The sequence below is a fragment of the Siphateles boraxobius genome, unplaced genomic scaffold, assembly GCF_051911475.1.
Source record: "Siphateles boraxobius isolate OS27281-9 unplaced genomic scaffold, OSU_SipBor_1 77, whole genome shotgun sequence".
Lineage (NCBI taxonomy): Eukaryota > Metazoa > Chordata > Actinopteri > Cypriniformes > Leuciscidae > Siphateles > Siphateles boraxobius.
The window spans coordinates 12050673-12066182 of NW_027509205.1; the positions used below are offsets into that span (position 1 = coordinate 12050673).

At 39.8% G+C, this 15510-nt stretch overlaps 1 protein-coding gene across 3 annotated transcripts in view; it reads right to left on the reverse strand.

The window, feature by feature from the left end:
* The window catches only part of casz1 (castor zinc finger 1), a 196886-nt gene that overhangs the window by 100816 nt on the left and 80560 nt on the right, over window positions 1-15510 (reverse strand). For 2 of the 3 annotated variants that reach the window (XM_077218159.1, XM_077218154.1), the window contains exon 4: window positions 34-92. Coding sequence is in view for 1 of the 3 variants with exons in the window: in XM_077218158.1 (XP_077074273.1) it covers window positions 13-22 (10 nt within the window). In the remaining 2 variants the exon portion in view is untranslated. Of the gene's footprint in view, window positions 1-12; window positions 93-15510 lie in introns of all 3 variants that reach the window. The other variant, XM_077218158.1, reaches the window with a different exon arrangement.

A 15510-nucleotide genomic window follows, 5' to 3' on the forward strand; every position in this document is an offset into this window, starting at 1 on the left:
TTAAACATGAACCTTCATGCATGCTTCCCTTACCTCTCTCTCTCTCTCTCTCTCTGATGGAAAAAGTCACTCCGCTCACAGGCTTACTTCATCTGCAAGACAGAGAGAAAAAACACTTTAGAGTAAATAGAATCCAAACATCTATTTATCAGGCATTACATAAAACACTCCATTAATACCCCCATATCCACACTGAGCGTTTATTGGCTGAGTTGTCTAAATGTGAAGATATGTTGTTCCCCTTAGCATTCTGGGTGCAGAAACTCAGTGCTGACTGAACAAAAGGCTCTCAAACGGCCCCCGTCGTGACCCATTGCGTACACACAGAATGCTACTGTATGGTGTCGCAGTTGGTGGGGACTGACAGGTGACAGACCCCACTAGAAACCCCCATTACATTACTCATCTCAGCCCAGGAGAGCAGGTGTGCCATCAGTTAGCCAGTTTTTCACAAATATTCTAACGCGGCTTGCCGATGATAATTTACTTAGAAACAGTAATCCTAAAATCTGATTGAGGGAGGATTTTATTAGCCACTATGACCTTGGCCGGCGTGCATTAACCAAGGCCAGCACAACACTCATATTACAGTGGGCAGTAAAGCCAAGCCAACTGTGACCACTTTCTTCTGATTCCTCTGTAAGCAAACATCCATGATGAGATGTCTGGTGATATATGTGGTTTGAACAGCAGAGCCTAACTGAGCATGGATGAGAAAGAGATAAGTATTGTTTAACGCCATAAGATGAGCACACAGCAGAGTAATTCTTAGTTATTCCAACTTCAGACACTGAAGTGTAATGAATTTGAACTGTGTAACATAACTGTATCACTTTATTGTTTATTTAGAAGTGATGTGTCATTCTTGTGCCACTAGCAACACCATTTGGAACTTTTAAATTAGCTTTAATTAAATAATTATTGTTTCAAACAGGGAAACACTTTCCCTGTCTGCCATGGTCAAACATACCGATAGATCTGCCTCAAACTCATGTGATTGGTTGAACCAGTGATGCCATGTTGACTGGTTGGGATGCTCAAACAAACAAAGCAATGTTTTTATAGCTAGTGTAGATTTTTTGTTGTTGTTGTTGCAGAAATCAACCTATTTATAGTTGTCTCTGCATTATGCAAAAGGGTACGATAAAGTATTTTAATACTGAAGAAAATGACTCACTTCACCTTTAACAAGCCTAATCTGTTAATCTGGCATTTTTTCATGTGAAACATCAATTTAATACAGTATATTGAGCTTTTTCGTCACAGAGATAAAACAGTTTTGTGGCATTTAGTCTATTTAAAATTTACAGTCTTTCTCTTCTGGGAAAACCCCCAAAATAGAACCCAAACGGACCCATCCTGCACTACACAGATTTATGTCCAATCGAATGCTTTTTAATAAGAAAACTCCGCCCCTGAATACCATCTGCAACCAACTAACAAGTAGCATATCGTGGTTTATTGTTGAGTCAGAGTGACGTAACTATTGGAATGACATTGATAAGGCCCGCCCAAACTTCATGTTTCAATATGGATATGTTAACGTGCAATCTAGCAATGTCATGCGGTCTTTAAGCCCAGCCAACAGTTCAGCTATCATGGGATGAAAAAGTTAATATACACACACACATAGAAAAACAAACACCCAAATTAGAGACTGTGGCAACTGGTAAAGTTTTCTAACCTTGAGAGCATGAGCAACCGAAAAAGTAATAATAATTCTAACCTGATCTTCCTACTTATTTTATATCTCCCCTCAGCAACCTAACTTCTACTCGGCAACAGTGCAGTTATTAATTCATGAAGCACTAATTAGTTCTTTGTTTAATTTTGTGTTAAACAGACTGACCGGAATGATAACGACTCGCGCTGTAGCGCTCTGGTCCCACGCCGCCCCTGTTTGCTACAACAAGGGAGCATCGTGCGACTAGCATGATGAACCCAATTCCCTTCTAAGTTGCACTTCATTAAGTCAAAATGTGACAAGGAGCTTAGAGGAGGAACTGGCAGATCTGATCGTACATAACAATGCAGGCCCGTAAGTTTGGGATGAGGGGGAGCCGTGCATTCCAGCATCCATGTTGCTAATTTTCTATTTTTAACCCGTAGGGGCTGCCTTTCATTTTCCTTTAATTGTTTTTGTTGGGAGCTGCAGTGTCCTCTCTTTAAATTGCCGCTCCTACCAACTCCCCAGATCAAACCCCTGTGCAACATCTCCGCCGCAGAGTAAACAACAGGCTTGCCCTTTTGCATGAAGTGGCGCGGGCGGAATGTGCCGGTAAATAGGTGACTTTAATAACACGTTTAGAGCGGCACACACGGCAGCTCACGTCATATGACAGCCAATGACAGGGTGTACGTTATAATAGACAGAAAAGAAAACTTTGCATTTTATGCCTTTGGATCTCAAGAAACCTGCTGAGAAGGAAACAGAACAAAAGCCGGCCTGAAAAGGCAAGGAATGTGACTGTTTTTCAACCTCCCCATATTTCACATTTTTCACCAATGCGATGAGAACACAAACATAATAGAAAGGCTAATCAAGTGCATGTTTCGGATTTATAATGATCCGTTGATACGTTTGCCAAGTTTTTTTTTTCTTTCTCACACACGAAAAGTGTGGTATTCCTCATTCTTGGAAATATAAGAGACACACCTATACCCCATTCGGGTGCAGTTATGTAATATTTGATATAATACATGTTTGGTCCTATCATTCTGTCCAATTCCGAACACAAACATTGGACACTTTTCACTATTTAACTAAATAAGTTCATTTATATCAACATTTTTCTCACTTTGTCCACAATTTTAAATGTATTTTTCCACAGAGCTCATCGAAGCGCATTCTGAGATTGCCTTTTCTACAAATGATACTTGATGCTGCCTTAATATTTGGCTAAAACAAGACACCATAATTAAGTTACCTACCCTTTGCAACCTCTCACAATGCCGCCTCCGTAGGCAGCTCGCTAGGGTTTGAAACAGAGCATAGATGAGATATTTACCCTCTCAAGGGTCTCCCCATTGGTTAAAGATACGATAAAAAAACAGACTTGTAATTACACTGTATAATAGGCAAGATTGGCATTTTCAAAATCATTTTCATGTGGATGGAAATGACATTGCTCTGACTATTCTGTATTCACTGGTGCAGATAAATAAACAAGGCATGAAGAAAGAGAGAGAGCGAGGAAGGGAGAGAGAGAGGCGAAAAAACATGAAGAAAGAACGCAGAGTACAATGGCAAGCAGGTCAGTAATTAGAAAGTCTGTTTGCACAGTAATAATTTTAATATATTCATCAGGAAACAGGGCATGCTTCGCATGATAAAACGCCATCAAGGAAGATATCCCAGCACCCCCTTAACCTTTACTGAAGACTGACAGCAGATTGCCGAGGATCTCAAAGACAAACTAGCTCGACACATTCGACTAGGCATCGTTTGGCGGGGAAATTATGCAGCGGACAGTTGACATGAAAACATGACATTTAGATGCTACCTTTCGGTCGGCGTCACAGTTATCCGCTGTGGGTTAGTCTTATTAGTTAAGTAACTCAATCAAGAGAGGAGTGTACTTTTTAACAAACCCGCACAAGAGGCGCGCCACCTGTTAAACCAACAGAAAGAGATGAGCGCCGCACTTCTCTCAGCGCTAGAAACACAAAAACGGTCATGTAGATGACATGTAGAGCTGAAGGGTAGCAGTAACCTTGTTTGTTATTTGCCTGGTGATGATTCTATGGAAATTATTGCAAATTTTTTAAAGTAGCCCAGACACGAACACACAAAAAAACTTGACCTTATTAAGTAATTTCACAAACAGAAAAGCTCTGAAAGGTGAAAGCAGTCTCGCAATAAGATCGAGCTCAGGTCAAATCAGGCATGAAATATACTTCTAAGCACAAACCAGGAGAGCAAGTTCTATTAATGTGCTTCTCACACCTTAAAGAAAACATTCATTAAAGATTTTTTTTTTCTTCCATAGAACTTGATTTTCTTCAAACCCCCAGAGCCTGTGTGCATGACAAAACTCTTACATGACAGCTTCCTATCCTGAAAGCGAAGTTAGCTGCTCCCAGCAAATCCACAGAGGACCTGTAGGTTTAATAATTAAAAACAGGAACAGACACATTCAAAGTAGCATACAAAACAGCTTGAGATAACAATCCTATGTCCTCTTAGTTAGGATTTACGGCCGATCCATTGTTTCCATTTCCTGGCTGTGTTTGTAACTTATAAAATTAGAAACTCGGTAACCCTTTCTGGTGGACACAGGCTCGGCCCAAATAAAAGCTAATCGCTAATTACATGATTCAGATGACATACTTTGGGAGCCATTAAAGCGAGCAGCCTTTCCTCCCTGGCTCAGACCTTTTCATTCTTTACGTACTCCCCTCTGAGTCTCTATTCAACGGCTGTGGCACAATGAAAAATCGAACATTTACTTAATAGCGCTGCTTATGCGGAGCTGACAGAGGCGAGAAGGCCCCCCTTTTTGCTGTCACTCCTCGGTGCTATTCTCCGCTGCCTGCTGGAGAGGAGGACACTGGGCCGAGGGGCAGCTACCTCTGCACCCCACCCTGCCCTCCTGCCCTAATTTTTGTCGTCCATCTCTTTGAAATCCGCTGCTCACGTGGGAGCAAAGAATGGTGAGCGATGTGCAACAAGTGCCGGCACCATGGAAACCACTATTTTCCCCGCAAAATATTCCTTTCTGGGCCTTTTGAGGAGCTGTCACTGAGCAAAGCGAGCATCACACGACCCCGGGCCCGGCCGTGACAAAGCCTATTTTCTGCCTCGTACTTGATTGATTAAAGAACTTTTTAGCAAAACCATGTAACGAGACAAAAAAAGTGACACATGGAAGAAAGGGCCGGGGGTGAGCTTCTATCACACTGTTTCCCCGGTAATATGAAAAAAAGAGAAGGGGGTCGGGAGAGGGAGTCGAGGTCAGCGAGAGCATGAAAACCGACCACAATTACGATTAAGACGATCAGGAGATCCCAAAGACGTTTGGGAAGTGAACTCATCTCGTAGCTGACATGAAATCATAACTGACCCCATTTATTTTCTAAAAACATGCTCCTGGCCTTTATTGGTCATCATTTATTACATTACATTATTTTCAGAATAAAGAATCTAGGAGACTGGTAAAATAAAGAAAGAAAGAAAGAAAGAAAGAAAGATGATTTTCGAAGCAGATGGTGCAGTTCATGAATACACCAGCAGGGGCTGACGATCTCAAATCCCTCGCCCTCCAACCACACGCAACAAATAGATAAAATAGATTGCTAAAATATCCTGTTTCACAAGGAAATACGTACAGTAAGTGGGAAAAGGGGTTACTTACGAACTGCTTTTCATGTTGACTTCAATACGCTTCTTAATCTCAACGAGAGTAATTTGTTATACTTACGCCCTGAGAGTTCATACATCATCCCGTTACTGAACTTTTTTCATTTCCATCGAGAACCTCGCTGGTACATTTGATTAGCCATGTTACCATAACTACCCACCTTCACTCCAGTTCATATTCTCAGCGTTACCGCTATCAATGCCAGTGCATAATCCCCACTAATTCCCAGTCTTGGTCAGAGAAATGCTTTTTGCATTAACTTTCATCTACACATCTGTATAACCTGCTTGTTTGAGGCGAGAAAAGCGAGAGATCAATATGCTACATGGAGAACATTTCATGTATCTTGTTGGCCTAAGTGACAGGCCATTTAATATGAAGTGAGGCGGATCCAGCAGCCCAGGTCTGAGTCGGGCTGCAACATTTATTCATCTCCAGAAACAAGTCAATACAACCAGTTCATCAGCACCCAATGGCTTTCATCCACTCACACATTTATTTTGTGGATCATTACGATATGAAAAACAACAAAAGGTGGTGGTGGGGGGGATGAAAATGTTGTTTACCTTGAAAACATCTTGGATTGTAAATGGTCTTTATTAGCTGGTGTGAAACAGATATGCACGTGCAATGTTTCATCCTAGCTGCCTTTATTCGGATGAAAAAGGGGATATTTACCAAGCGTGTGGGAGGGGGTATGCTTTGGCATCATGAGTCTTGGCAGGAGAAAATTAGTATTCCAGATCTGGCCAATCTGGGCTCAAAAAAGAGCCTTAGCAAATCCCCACGGTGGAGGTGTCAGGCGCAAAATGACAAAAATCTGCTCCTTGACAGGGAGTCATTTATATTTTAGCTCCGTTCCATTATCTTAACGAATCCATCATCAGCCAATGCAATATTAACAGCAGAAAATCAACTCATTAGATCCAGGGGGATTTAATCAAGATTGCAATCATGTATGCGGTTCCTGGAGAGTTAGATTTTTTTTTTTTCTTTTTGGTCCTTTCCACATAATTGGCGCATCTCAGATCTTAATAAATTATTCTCTGTCTCAGACTGATGCCATTTTTTTCACTCCCTCTCACGCCAGGCTCACTCCGGCTCTGACTATAATATTTACAATAAACATTATTATGTCATGGGCACACTGTTTAAATGGCCTTTAGCGAACTCTGAGAGGTAATTGGCTTTTCCATTTCTCTCTCGTTTTCTTCTTAATTGCCAGATGATATTGCTAACTGTCTCCCAAGGAAAGAGGATAAGCGTTTTGGTGGGGCTGTGCTCTTTTGCCTTTGAAAGTCTTCTGCTTAAGATAGTGAGCAACTCTTTGAATTGTTAATAAATACAAACATCAGAATGTCAGGTCACAGTTTAAAACACCAGCACAGCGTTTTTCAGTGGTTTAAAGGTGGACTGAGTATTTTGTATTTTTTGATCTATGTTTTGATGGCTGATTCAACAGGACTCTTGGACTTGATAATGACAACAATCGGATCCATTTTAGAAACACCCTATTCATACAATGTATTTGTCACCCATAAAATAATGTATCCAACAAATATATCAGATAATAGAAAGGTTATCGAGATAAAGTGACAAGTATCAAAGTCTCACTCTGCGAACATCTTGGCAACGTCACTAGGAAGCTGTTTTCTAGTCATGACAGTACAGAACCTATTCACAATAACATATCAAATCAACAATGACTCTTCTTTAGCTTAAATCATATTAAAAAGTGCATTTTTTTAAAAGTATTGCACAGCCTTTTCTTTTAACTACTGTTCAAGTCATTGTAATGTCTCTCATATGAATTAAAAAAACATGCAACTGTAAGATAAAGTTTAAAGCAAACAAACATTACGTGATAAAAAGCCACAAATGCAAGAAAAAATCCAAACTGTGAGATACAAAGTTGCAATTAAAGAGGCTTAATTATGACATATAAAGTCACAGTTACAAAAAATAGTTACAATTACAATATATGAAGCTAAAAGCTGTGTGTGTGTGTGTGTGTGTGTGTGTGTGTGTGTGTGTGTGTGTGTGTGTGTGTGTGTGTGTGTGTGTGTGTGTGTGTGTGTGTGTGTGTGTGTGTGTGTGTGTGTGTGTGTGTGTGTGTGTGTGTAGTACTCTTCACCTCTATGATTATATGAGACAGGACACCATTCAATATTATTTGAACTACCATTTCAAATAATAAATGATCAAAACAAACAGTATAGTCAAACTCAAGTTAAAAAGGAGTCCTGTAACGTGCCCGGGCCTGGCCTGTTGCCACGGCTACACACAGCCAACAGACACAAATATGGAAGCGTTCACATAAAAACAGTCAGAGGAAGGAAAGGAAATACATGGAGCACTCAACAAGAATATCAAACACAGTTCAATCCAAAAAGTGCATATTCCACATATTCCACATATTCAAAAAAGTTGATTCATAATTAATTTATACAGTCAAAAATCCTCTATTCCCCACAGGCCCCTCTACCCTCCCACCAGCAGCGCTTTCCTGTCTGGATTAACACATAACATGTCCTACAAGATCCAAAAGTATAAAAACTGGGGAAGAGCCTTTTAATCTGCCTATAGAACAAAGCCTTTTTGTACAAGCCTTACCCTGACCTTGTCACTAGCAGTTAAACTCACTGTCTATTCTGCAATATAAAGCCCTGGTCATCTCGCTGTGTCTCTTTCCACGCCCCCTGCCTGTAGAGAGCAGCACAGAAAGCCTGGCTAATCCCTGTGTCACTCCGAGATGGTCAGCGCTAAATCCTTCTCCTCAGTAAACCAATCTCTGTGTTTTTTATCTAGATTTATTAGATTATAAGCCCTTCCTGACTCTGCCTGAGTCAGTGCGACACATACTAATCCTAATCGGAATAGACAAGTATTAGCCCAGTTCAAGGGGAGCTAAACTGTGACGGCGCTCAGATCACTGTGACAAGAGCCAATAACACCTCAAGTCCTTGCATCTTTTTTACACATCTATTTTTAAACAAAGCATGTAAATCAAAAATACTGTATCAGCTCACCACATTTGTAATTGGTAAATAATAAAAAATAAAGAAATGATGCTACTTAATGTGCTTTAAGGATGTTTATTCTCTCTATCTGGCTCCATAATCATATCAGATGTGCATCTTGTTAATCAATTAGATAATGCATCAATGCAGCTGACTGTTATTTGTTTTATAAGGCCTTATGCGTTTAAATAAATTTGCAAAATCCAAGCATCCAATAAGCAGAGTTGCCCTATAAAGTAATCAGGGTTAAATGCCTCCCTGCTGGCCCCGGAGTTAAAAATAAAGTATAATTCTAAGATACTTTTTCAGGCTGTTTAGTTGTTTGCATGTCAGCAAATACAGCAAGATGCAGAAAAGACTCGAAAGAGAGGAAATGCCAGTTTGATTTATCTAAATTGAGCCTTTAAGGGTGCATATAATCTCATCTTGCCAAATATTGTGATAAACGTAGCAAATATTTTCAGAGCCTGCATTAGTTAATGTGAGCTGGCAGTGAGTAATATGTCCCGGATTAATCCGGATAGTATACTTCTTATACTATATATAATATAGTGACTTACTGGCTCATGCAAACCAGCTAAACTTCGACCCTTCGCTACATACTGCATAAACAGTAAGAGTAATATCATATTCTTAAATATTCTAAATACCATATTCAATAAATAGAGTCCCCAATGCCCTTATCCAAGAGCGTTTGTCTGTGAGTGAACGTAAGAGAAAGAAAAGATACATATGAATTGTGCACTTCAGCGCATGGAAACAAATTTGTGTGCCCATGTCTGTTTGTGTCCGAGAACAAAAGCAAACAGCATCCAACACACACAGCAGCCTGACCGCGTGTAGCCGCTGGCTGACAGGAAGAGGTGAGGGAGATCTGACAGCAGTGTCTGCTCCCTGTTTCATGTTAGCTTGGCCCTGAAAGTGAGATCCTACTCTTGGGTCTTCCCCTCCAGGCAGGAAAGGGACCCTACATATCACTTCATATTCCCCATCACTGCTTAAACCAGTTCAGATCATCCTTGAAAGAAAAAAAAAAAGAAAAAAACAGTGTAGCGAAGTTAAAAGGCTCAGGAAAGAATGAGGCGGGAACCGGAAAAACATAAAACTTTACGTTCAATGTAAAACCATCACAACATAAACATAAAGAACAAGGCAAAAGTAAAGCAGCAGCTCCTCACGGACGACTGCCGCATTAACAACAACATAAAGTCCAGGCCTGGTGCTCTGTTGTCCTTTTATCCTCCCAGGGCTCCTCGGAGGAACTCGAGACTGGTGCGGCTCCGTTCCCACGGCTCTCGGCCCTGCTCTTCTTGCCACAAACAGCTTAAACCAGACAAATCTGGTTTGCTGATATCCTAGCTTTGTCAGGTGGATCTAGTTTGCTGGTTTTAGAAATGTTTTGAGGGTATGCTATTTGGAACATCAGCTAGACCAGCTCAGACCAGCAAACCACCATAGATGTTCATCTCCCAGTGTATGTTTGATTATGTTCACACAGTCAGCGTTTGGGATTGACAACTGTATTTACTAACAGGTGTGACCCAAAAATGGTCCTGTTCATACAACAGAAAGAATAACAAAGTCAAACTCCTTTTCTAAGTAAACTAAACTATAACCAAAGTAAATATCAAAGATATTTCAATAACACTATAAAGTGACACAACCTTATTTAATGAACTACCCAAAATGAGACAAGTTCATCCATCAAAACTGATGAAAAGCTGTTGGAAAAACAGTGACTATTGACATGTTACTATTTATTTTTTTAATTTTTAGAATAGTTTCAATATAGTTACTGACACTGACGAAGGCAAAAAGCCGAAATGTTTGTATATTCTTCACTCCAGTTTGTAACAAATAAAGTATTCTTAGAGTGCAGACCTTTTTTTGCAACTATACTATATTTTCAATATAGTTATGGCCATTTGATGGATTGCATTTATGCCACCACTAAAATTATTGAGAAAAGTCATTAAAAAGTCTGCATAAATACAATTATTAATTGTTGAAATCATCTCATCATTTGTCAAATTTTTTATTTTTTTATTTTTTCTAATATAATTGTCAATGGAACTGTTAAGAAACCGGAATTGTAAAATATTTTATAATTCCAATCCCAAGTTCTAATTTCAGGAAGTTTTTGAGTTGAATCCAGTTGTCACTCTTGTTCATAACTGAACTGAGTGTGAACAGAAGCATATATTAGAACTCCAAAAAGTGTATGAGTGAACAGCCATAAAGAACCAGGACCCCCTTCTGTTTACAATGATCCCTGCTTCACAAACACACAGGCCTTAGGAAGGGTGACCCACGTTCTACTCAACACCTACTGAATGTGCCTGGCATAGACTATTTATTTCCAAAGCACAACCTCGTCAGCTTTGTGAGAAAATCCATGTCTGTCCCGTCCGCACTTTTGTCTCTTAATTGTAAGTGGGAGATATTTCAACCGGCTATCGGTTTACCTTATACGTGCTGGTATACGCAGGAAAGGTGCCCATGTAGGGTCAGTGGCTCTTCTCCGAACATCCCTCTGAATCAACACTGCCTGTCTATGGCCATTTGTTTCCCTCTGTACCCTCTCTTTCTCTCTCTCTGGATGGAAAATATGGCATGCTCTTCAGAGAGGAATGTAGTGCTGAGTTGCATGTCTGAGGAGGCTTGATAAAATGCCCACAAGTAACACAACCCTCGGTGGCACTTTGAGAATCAGCAGCGGTTGACGTTGGTGAGAGATTTGGCTGAGCTTACGCATATTTTCAGAGCACAGCCATATCTACTGACAACAAAAATCAATCCGGTAGCAGAAAGCCATCAGTTTAGTTGACCGTGGAAAGGTTGAGTACCAAAACATCAACAAAAAAGCTTCAAACACTTTAACACAGAGACATTAAGGGAGAGAAATTCATCAATTTATTGCCTACATAGAAAAAAACTGCAAAGGGGATATCCAAAATGTCCACCGCATACCCTACATTAAAGGGACTTTTGTTTCTCATAGCCAGATATTTAGTGGTCCTAAATAAAATCTTCAAATCATTTTTAGTGCGCGTGCACATGAAGGGGGGTGTGGGGAGTGGAGGAGAGAGAAGCATGAAGAGGGAAGTTAGCTAGAGGAGAGATGTCCTAGACAACGACAACGACTAACGTTACAATTATATTCTCTTGAATTTTGATTTGGCCGACACACGACCAAAGAGATGACGTTCCGATGAACAAATAGCAAAGAAGAGGGAAAAGGAGCATGAACGCGTGAAGTCCTGAATTTACATCGGAAAAGCCTGTTTCAGGAAGCACGGAAGGGTGGGGGAGGGGACGGGATGAGGAGGAGGGAGGGTGGAGCTAGCCTCCGTTTTGTTTGGCAATACTTCGAACGCCAACAAGAAATGACGTCACCCAAAATCGCTTAGAGGACCTTTAAGGGTTATAAGGGTTTTGGTTTTTTTACATTGGGGTGTAGTAATCTGAAATGGACTATCCCACAATAGTAGGAATGCATGGGTAAAAACAAAATGTATAAGACATTTATTTTTAAAAAATATTTAGTAAAACTTTACTGACCCCATACATTTAAACATTAGTGTATCTCATTCATAGTTAACTTTTTAGTGCCTCAAAATAAAACTTTATTTTTTTTAAGTTTTGATGTCAATAATCTGGCCAACATCAGCTAAGCAAGTGATTGGCTATTCCTCAAAAGTGCTCACTGTGTCAGTCCGGTACACCTTGAAGTCGGATAAAGACTTCAGATTGGAACTAGCGATTTTCAGAATGCTTGTCAGTTTTGTGTGCAATATGCATCAGAAAGTCAGTAAAGGTGGTGTTCCTCAAATACACAGCGACTGAAATCAACACAGTCCGCCAGAATGAAACATTGAGGCGACTTATGAGAAAAATGGGAGCGTTATCATCTCCAGCGAGCGGATGGGGAGACAAACAGCTGTTTACATGTGAGGGAGACAGGAGGAGGTTAAAAGGAGTCAATGGAGGCTAAAAAGACAGCAGGTCTAGCGATGACAAAAAGTGTGTTCAGGGACTTCAGATCAGGACTTCTGGAAACCACATCAAACAGGCCATGGAGAACAGCCAAGATGAACACACACCAACTGTTGTGGAGCGAGAGAGAATCAGGGAGGAAAAAAATGACGGGAGAAGGAGGAAACGGAGAGGTGGCAGGTAGTAGTTAAGGGAAACACAAAAGACCAATGCTTCACTGGCCCAATCAATCTGGCACACCAATCAATCGTTCAGCAGCCATACATTCCAGCCTATCAGAGGCCGGCCACTCGCTCAGATGAGCACCTGACTAATACCCGCTACAATGTCACTTCTATATTTGTATCCCACTAATCTGCTCTCCGGGCTCCAATCTTTTCCACTTTCTTGCAAATTTATCACTAGACTGAAAGGCCGGTGCCAGATCCTAAGTGCCTCACCCCTTTAAATTAAACTGTGGCATTTCAGATAAAGCCCCTAAATTCCTTATCTCAGCGCTCTGAAGAGTCTGTAAAGGCAGAGTGTCACTTTTCCTAAAACAGAAGCTGTGACGCACCCAGCGCTCCTGCCTCCCTTTCCACCATTTAGAAGAGCAAATCTTGACAAAAATAGAACAAAATTCAAGTTGCATTACGAAACAGACAGCTATCTCTTCACAAGTGCGGAATGACTTTGGGCTCTAAGTTTGCTTTTCTTTTTCAGCCACCAAAAATAAAATATATTCAATTACAACTTGCCAGTTCTTTACCAAAGGAAAAGTGACTCTTTATTGAGTTAGAAAAATGTTAATCTTTCTTAAGCAACATTGCTGACATTGTTTAGATGTTATCCGAAAGTCTAGAGGAGTTACAACAGGGGATTACAGCAGGATACAAATCGGTGAAATCTGCCTAATGGAAACCATTGAGATATTAATTTTTGATCTTTATTTCATATGGGTTTAAAGGACTTTAAAGCTAAAGCTGAACATTTCTCTCTCACACTTAAGTCTTATAAAACAGCTTCTGTCTTCAGTTCATCTCATGTCCAGGCTTTAGCACACAGTGTAACAGCCGTAAGCAGACTCTGTTACTCTGTTCTTGCTACAGGTCCACAGTAACACCAGCATGTCAATATATTTCTCATTAACTTGCTTTCTGCTGGAGATGCATTACCTAATATGGGACCCAAAGCATTTTGAGATCTTTTGACTGTGTGTGATAATGTGCTCTCTTTGACTCTTTCTTTTTTCCCCTCTTTCTTTCTACCCCCCACAGAATACTTTCCCAGTACGTTTTTCTGCAACAAATCAGCACATAGTGTTAAAATGCTGCTATTGTACCCAGTAATGGACAGAGTCTAAATATTTTACATCACAAACAAATGGGTTTGGCTAGCAAATTTGTTTTACAAAGAATATACAAATAATTTTGCTTCTTAAGCAACTTTATTGTATTAAGGATGTTTAGAAATATCTAAAGGAAATAATTTTTTTGCCGGTGTAAAATGTATCTCGCATAGGACACATTCCTTAATTAATTTTTAAATCAATTTATTTCATTGTCAAAAGGTGTACTAGGGTTTTATTTATCAAGGGTGGATTTTGAATGCTCTTTCTTTAGTTTCTAATCTCATTTTGATATGATGTGATTTCCTTCACCCACCCAGTCCATTGTTTTTTCCCCCTTTTTCATGAATGAGGTCAAAACTGACTGTTCCTTTTTAGAAGGTCAAAAAACATAATAGCCGAAAAGCACTCTGGACCAAAGGTAGTCCCATGCAGCACTAACCAGAGAAACAAATTAACCCCTTAGACAGGTCCGAGCACTTGACACGCTACAAATCCCCTCACTTTGAAGAACTGCATGGCCGTGCGTTCTTCTAGCGCTGTCTGTGTTTAGCTTCAGCCTCTGGTGTTTATTTATCAGCACTGTTATCTATGCTAGAGGACTGCCTGATTATTTAGACAAGTCACTAGAGTATTTTCAGGGCCAGAAGAGTGAGATCTCCAGTGCACAGCTCTAAGCAGGCAGTTTGCTTAATGCTTGACCTTTCACCTCTCAGGGGTAATAATACCTCTATATCTTCCCTCACACACACACACATACTGTATGGCTGCAAAGCATGAACAACTATCCAGGTGACTTCTAACAAGGATTACTTGTTATTATATACACACAGACTTGCATGTGGTGACTGACTATGGAGAGAGATCTCAGCTAGGCCAACAGTATACACTATGTATCTTATGCTCACCTAGTTGCATTTATTTGATCAAAATATGCGTTAAACAGTAATATTGTGAAATAGTATTACAATTTAAAATAAGTGTTTTCTATTTTAACATATTTGAATTTATTCCTAAGGTGGCGAAGCTGAATTTTCAGCAGCCATTTCTTCAGTCTTCAATGTCACATGATCATTCTAATAGGCTGATTTGGTGCTCAAGAAACATTTCTTATTATTATTAATGTTGAAAACAGGTATGCAGCTTAAATATTTTTGCGGAAACTGTAATACATTTATTAGTGCGCTTTGACGAACAGAAATGTAGCATTTATTTGAAATAAAAAAATGATGTCAATTTTGATCAATTTAATGTCTAAAGTATATGAATTTACATTTTAAAGGTGGTGTAATTTGTGTCTTTAGTGTGATCAAATGGAAAAACAAAAATTATTCAAAATTAAATTAATTGCGTATTTCCCTTTCTATGGCTGTCATTGGTCAACAGAACAGATAGCCCCACCTCCAAATCCCCACCATTGGTTTCTATGTGGGAAGTTTGGGATGCTCAATCAAACCTGTAGCCATCTCGCATTAAGTTTAGTAATTTCTGGTTAAAATATTTCAACACAGCTATTAAATTGCGCCTTTAAAATTGAAAAGTTGGACATATTTACAGTGCATTGAGAACAGTAAGTACTGAGGCCTAAATAAAACATACAGCACCCATTACCAACCTCTCTATCAGTTATTTTCTTCCTCCAAAGGTTAGTTCCATTCTTTTCCAATCAGAAGAAATGTTCCCTGACCCTTATTGAGAAATTTTGTTTTCCTTTCCATTTTTCCTTGAGATTTTGAAAAGGAAACCGATAAATGTAGCCCTGTCTCCTGGTTGCAATTTCCTGCTTTGCAAGTCCCAAACAAAGCAA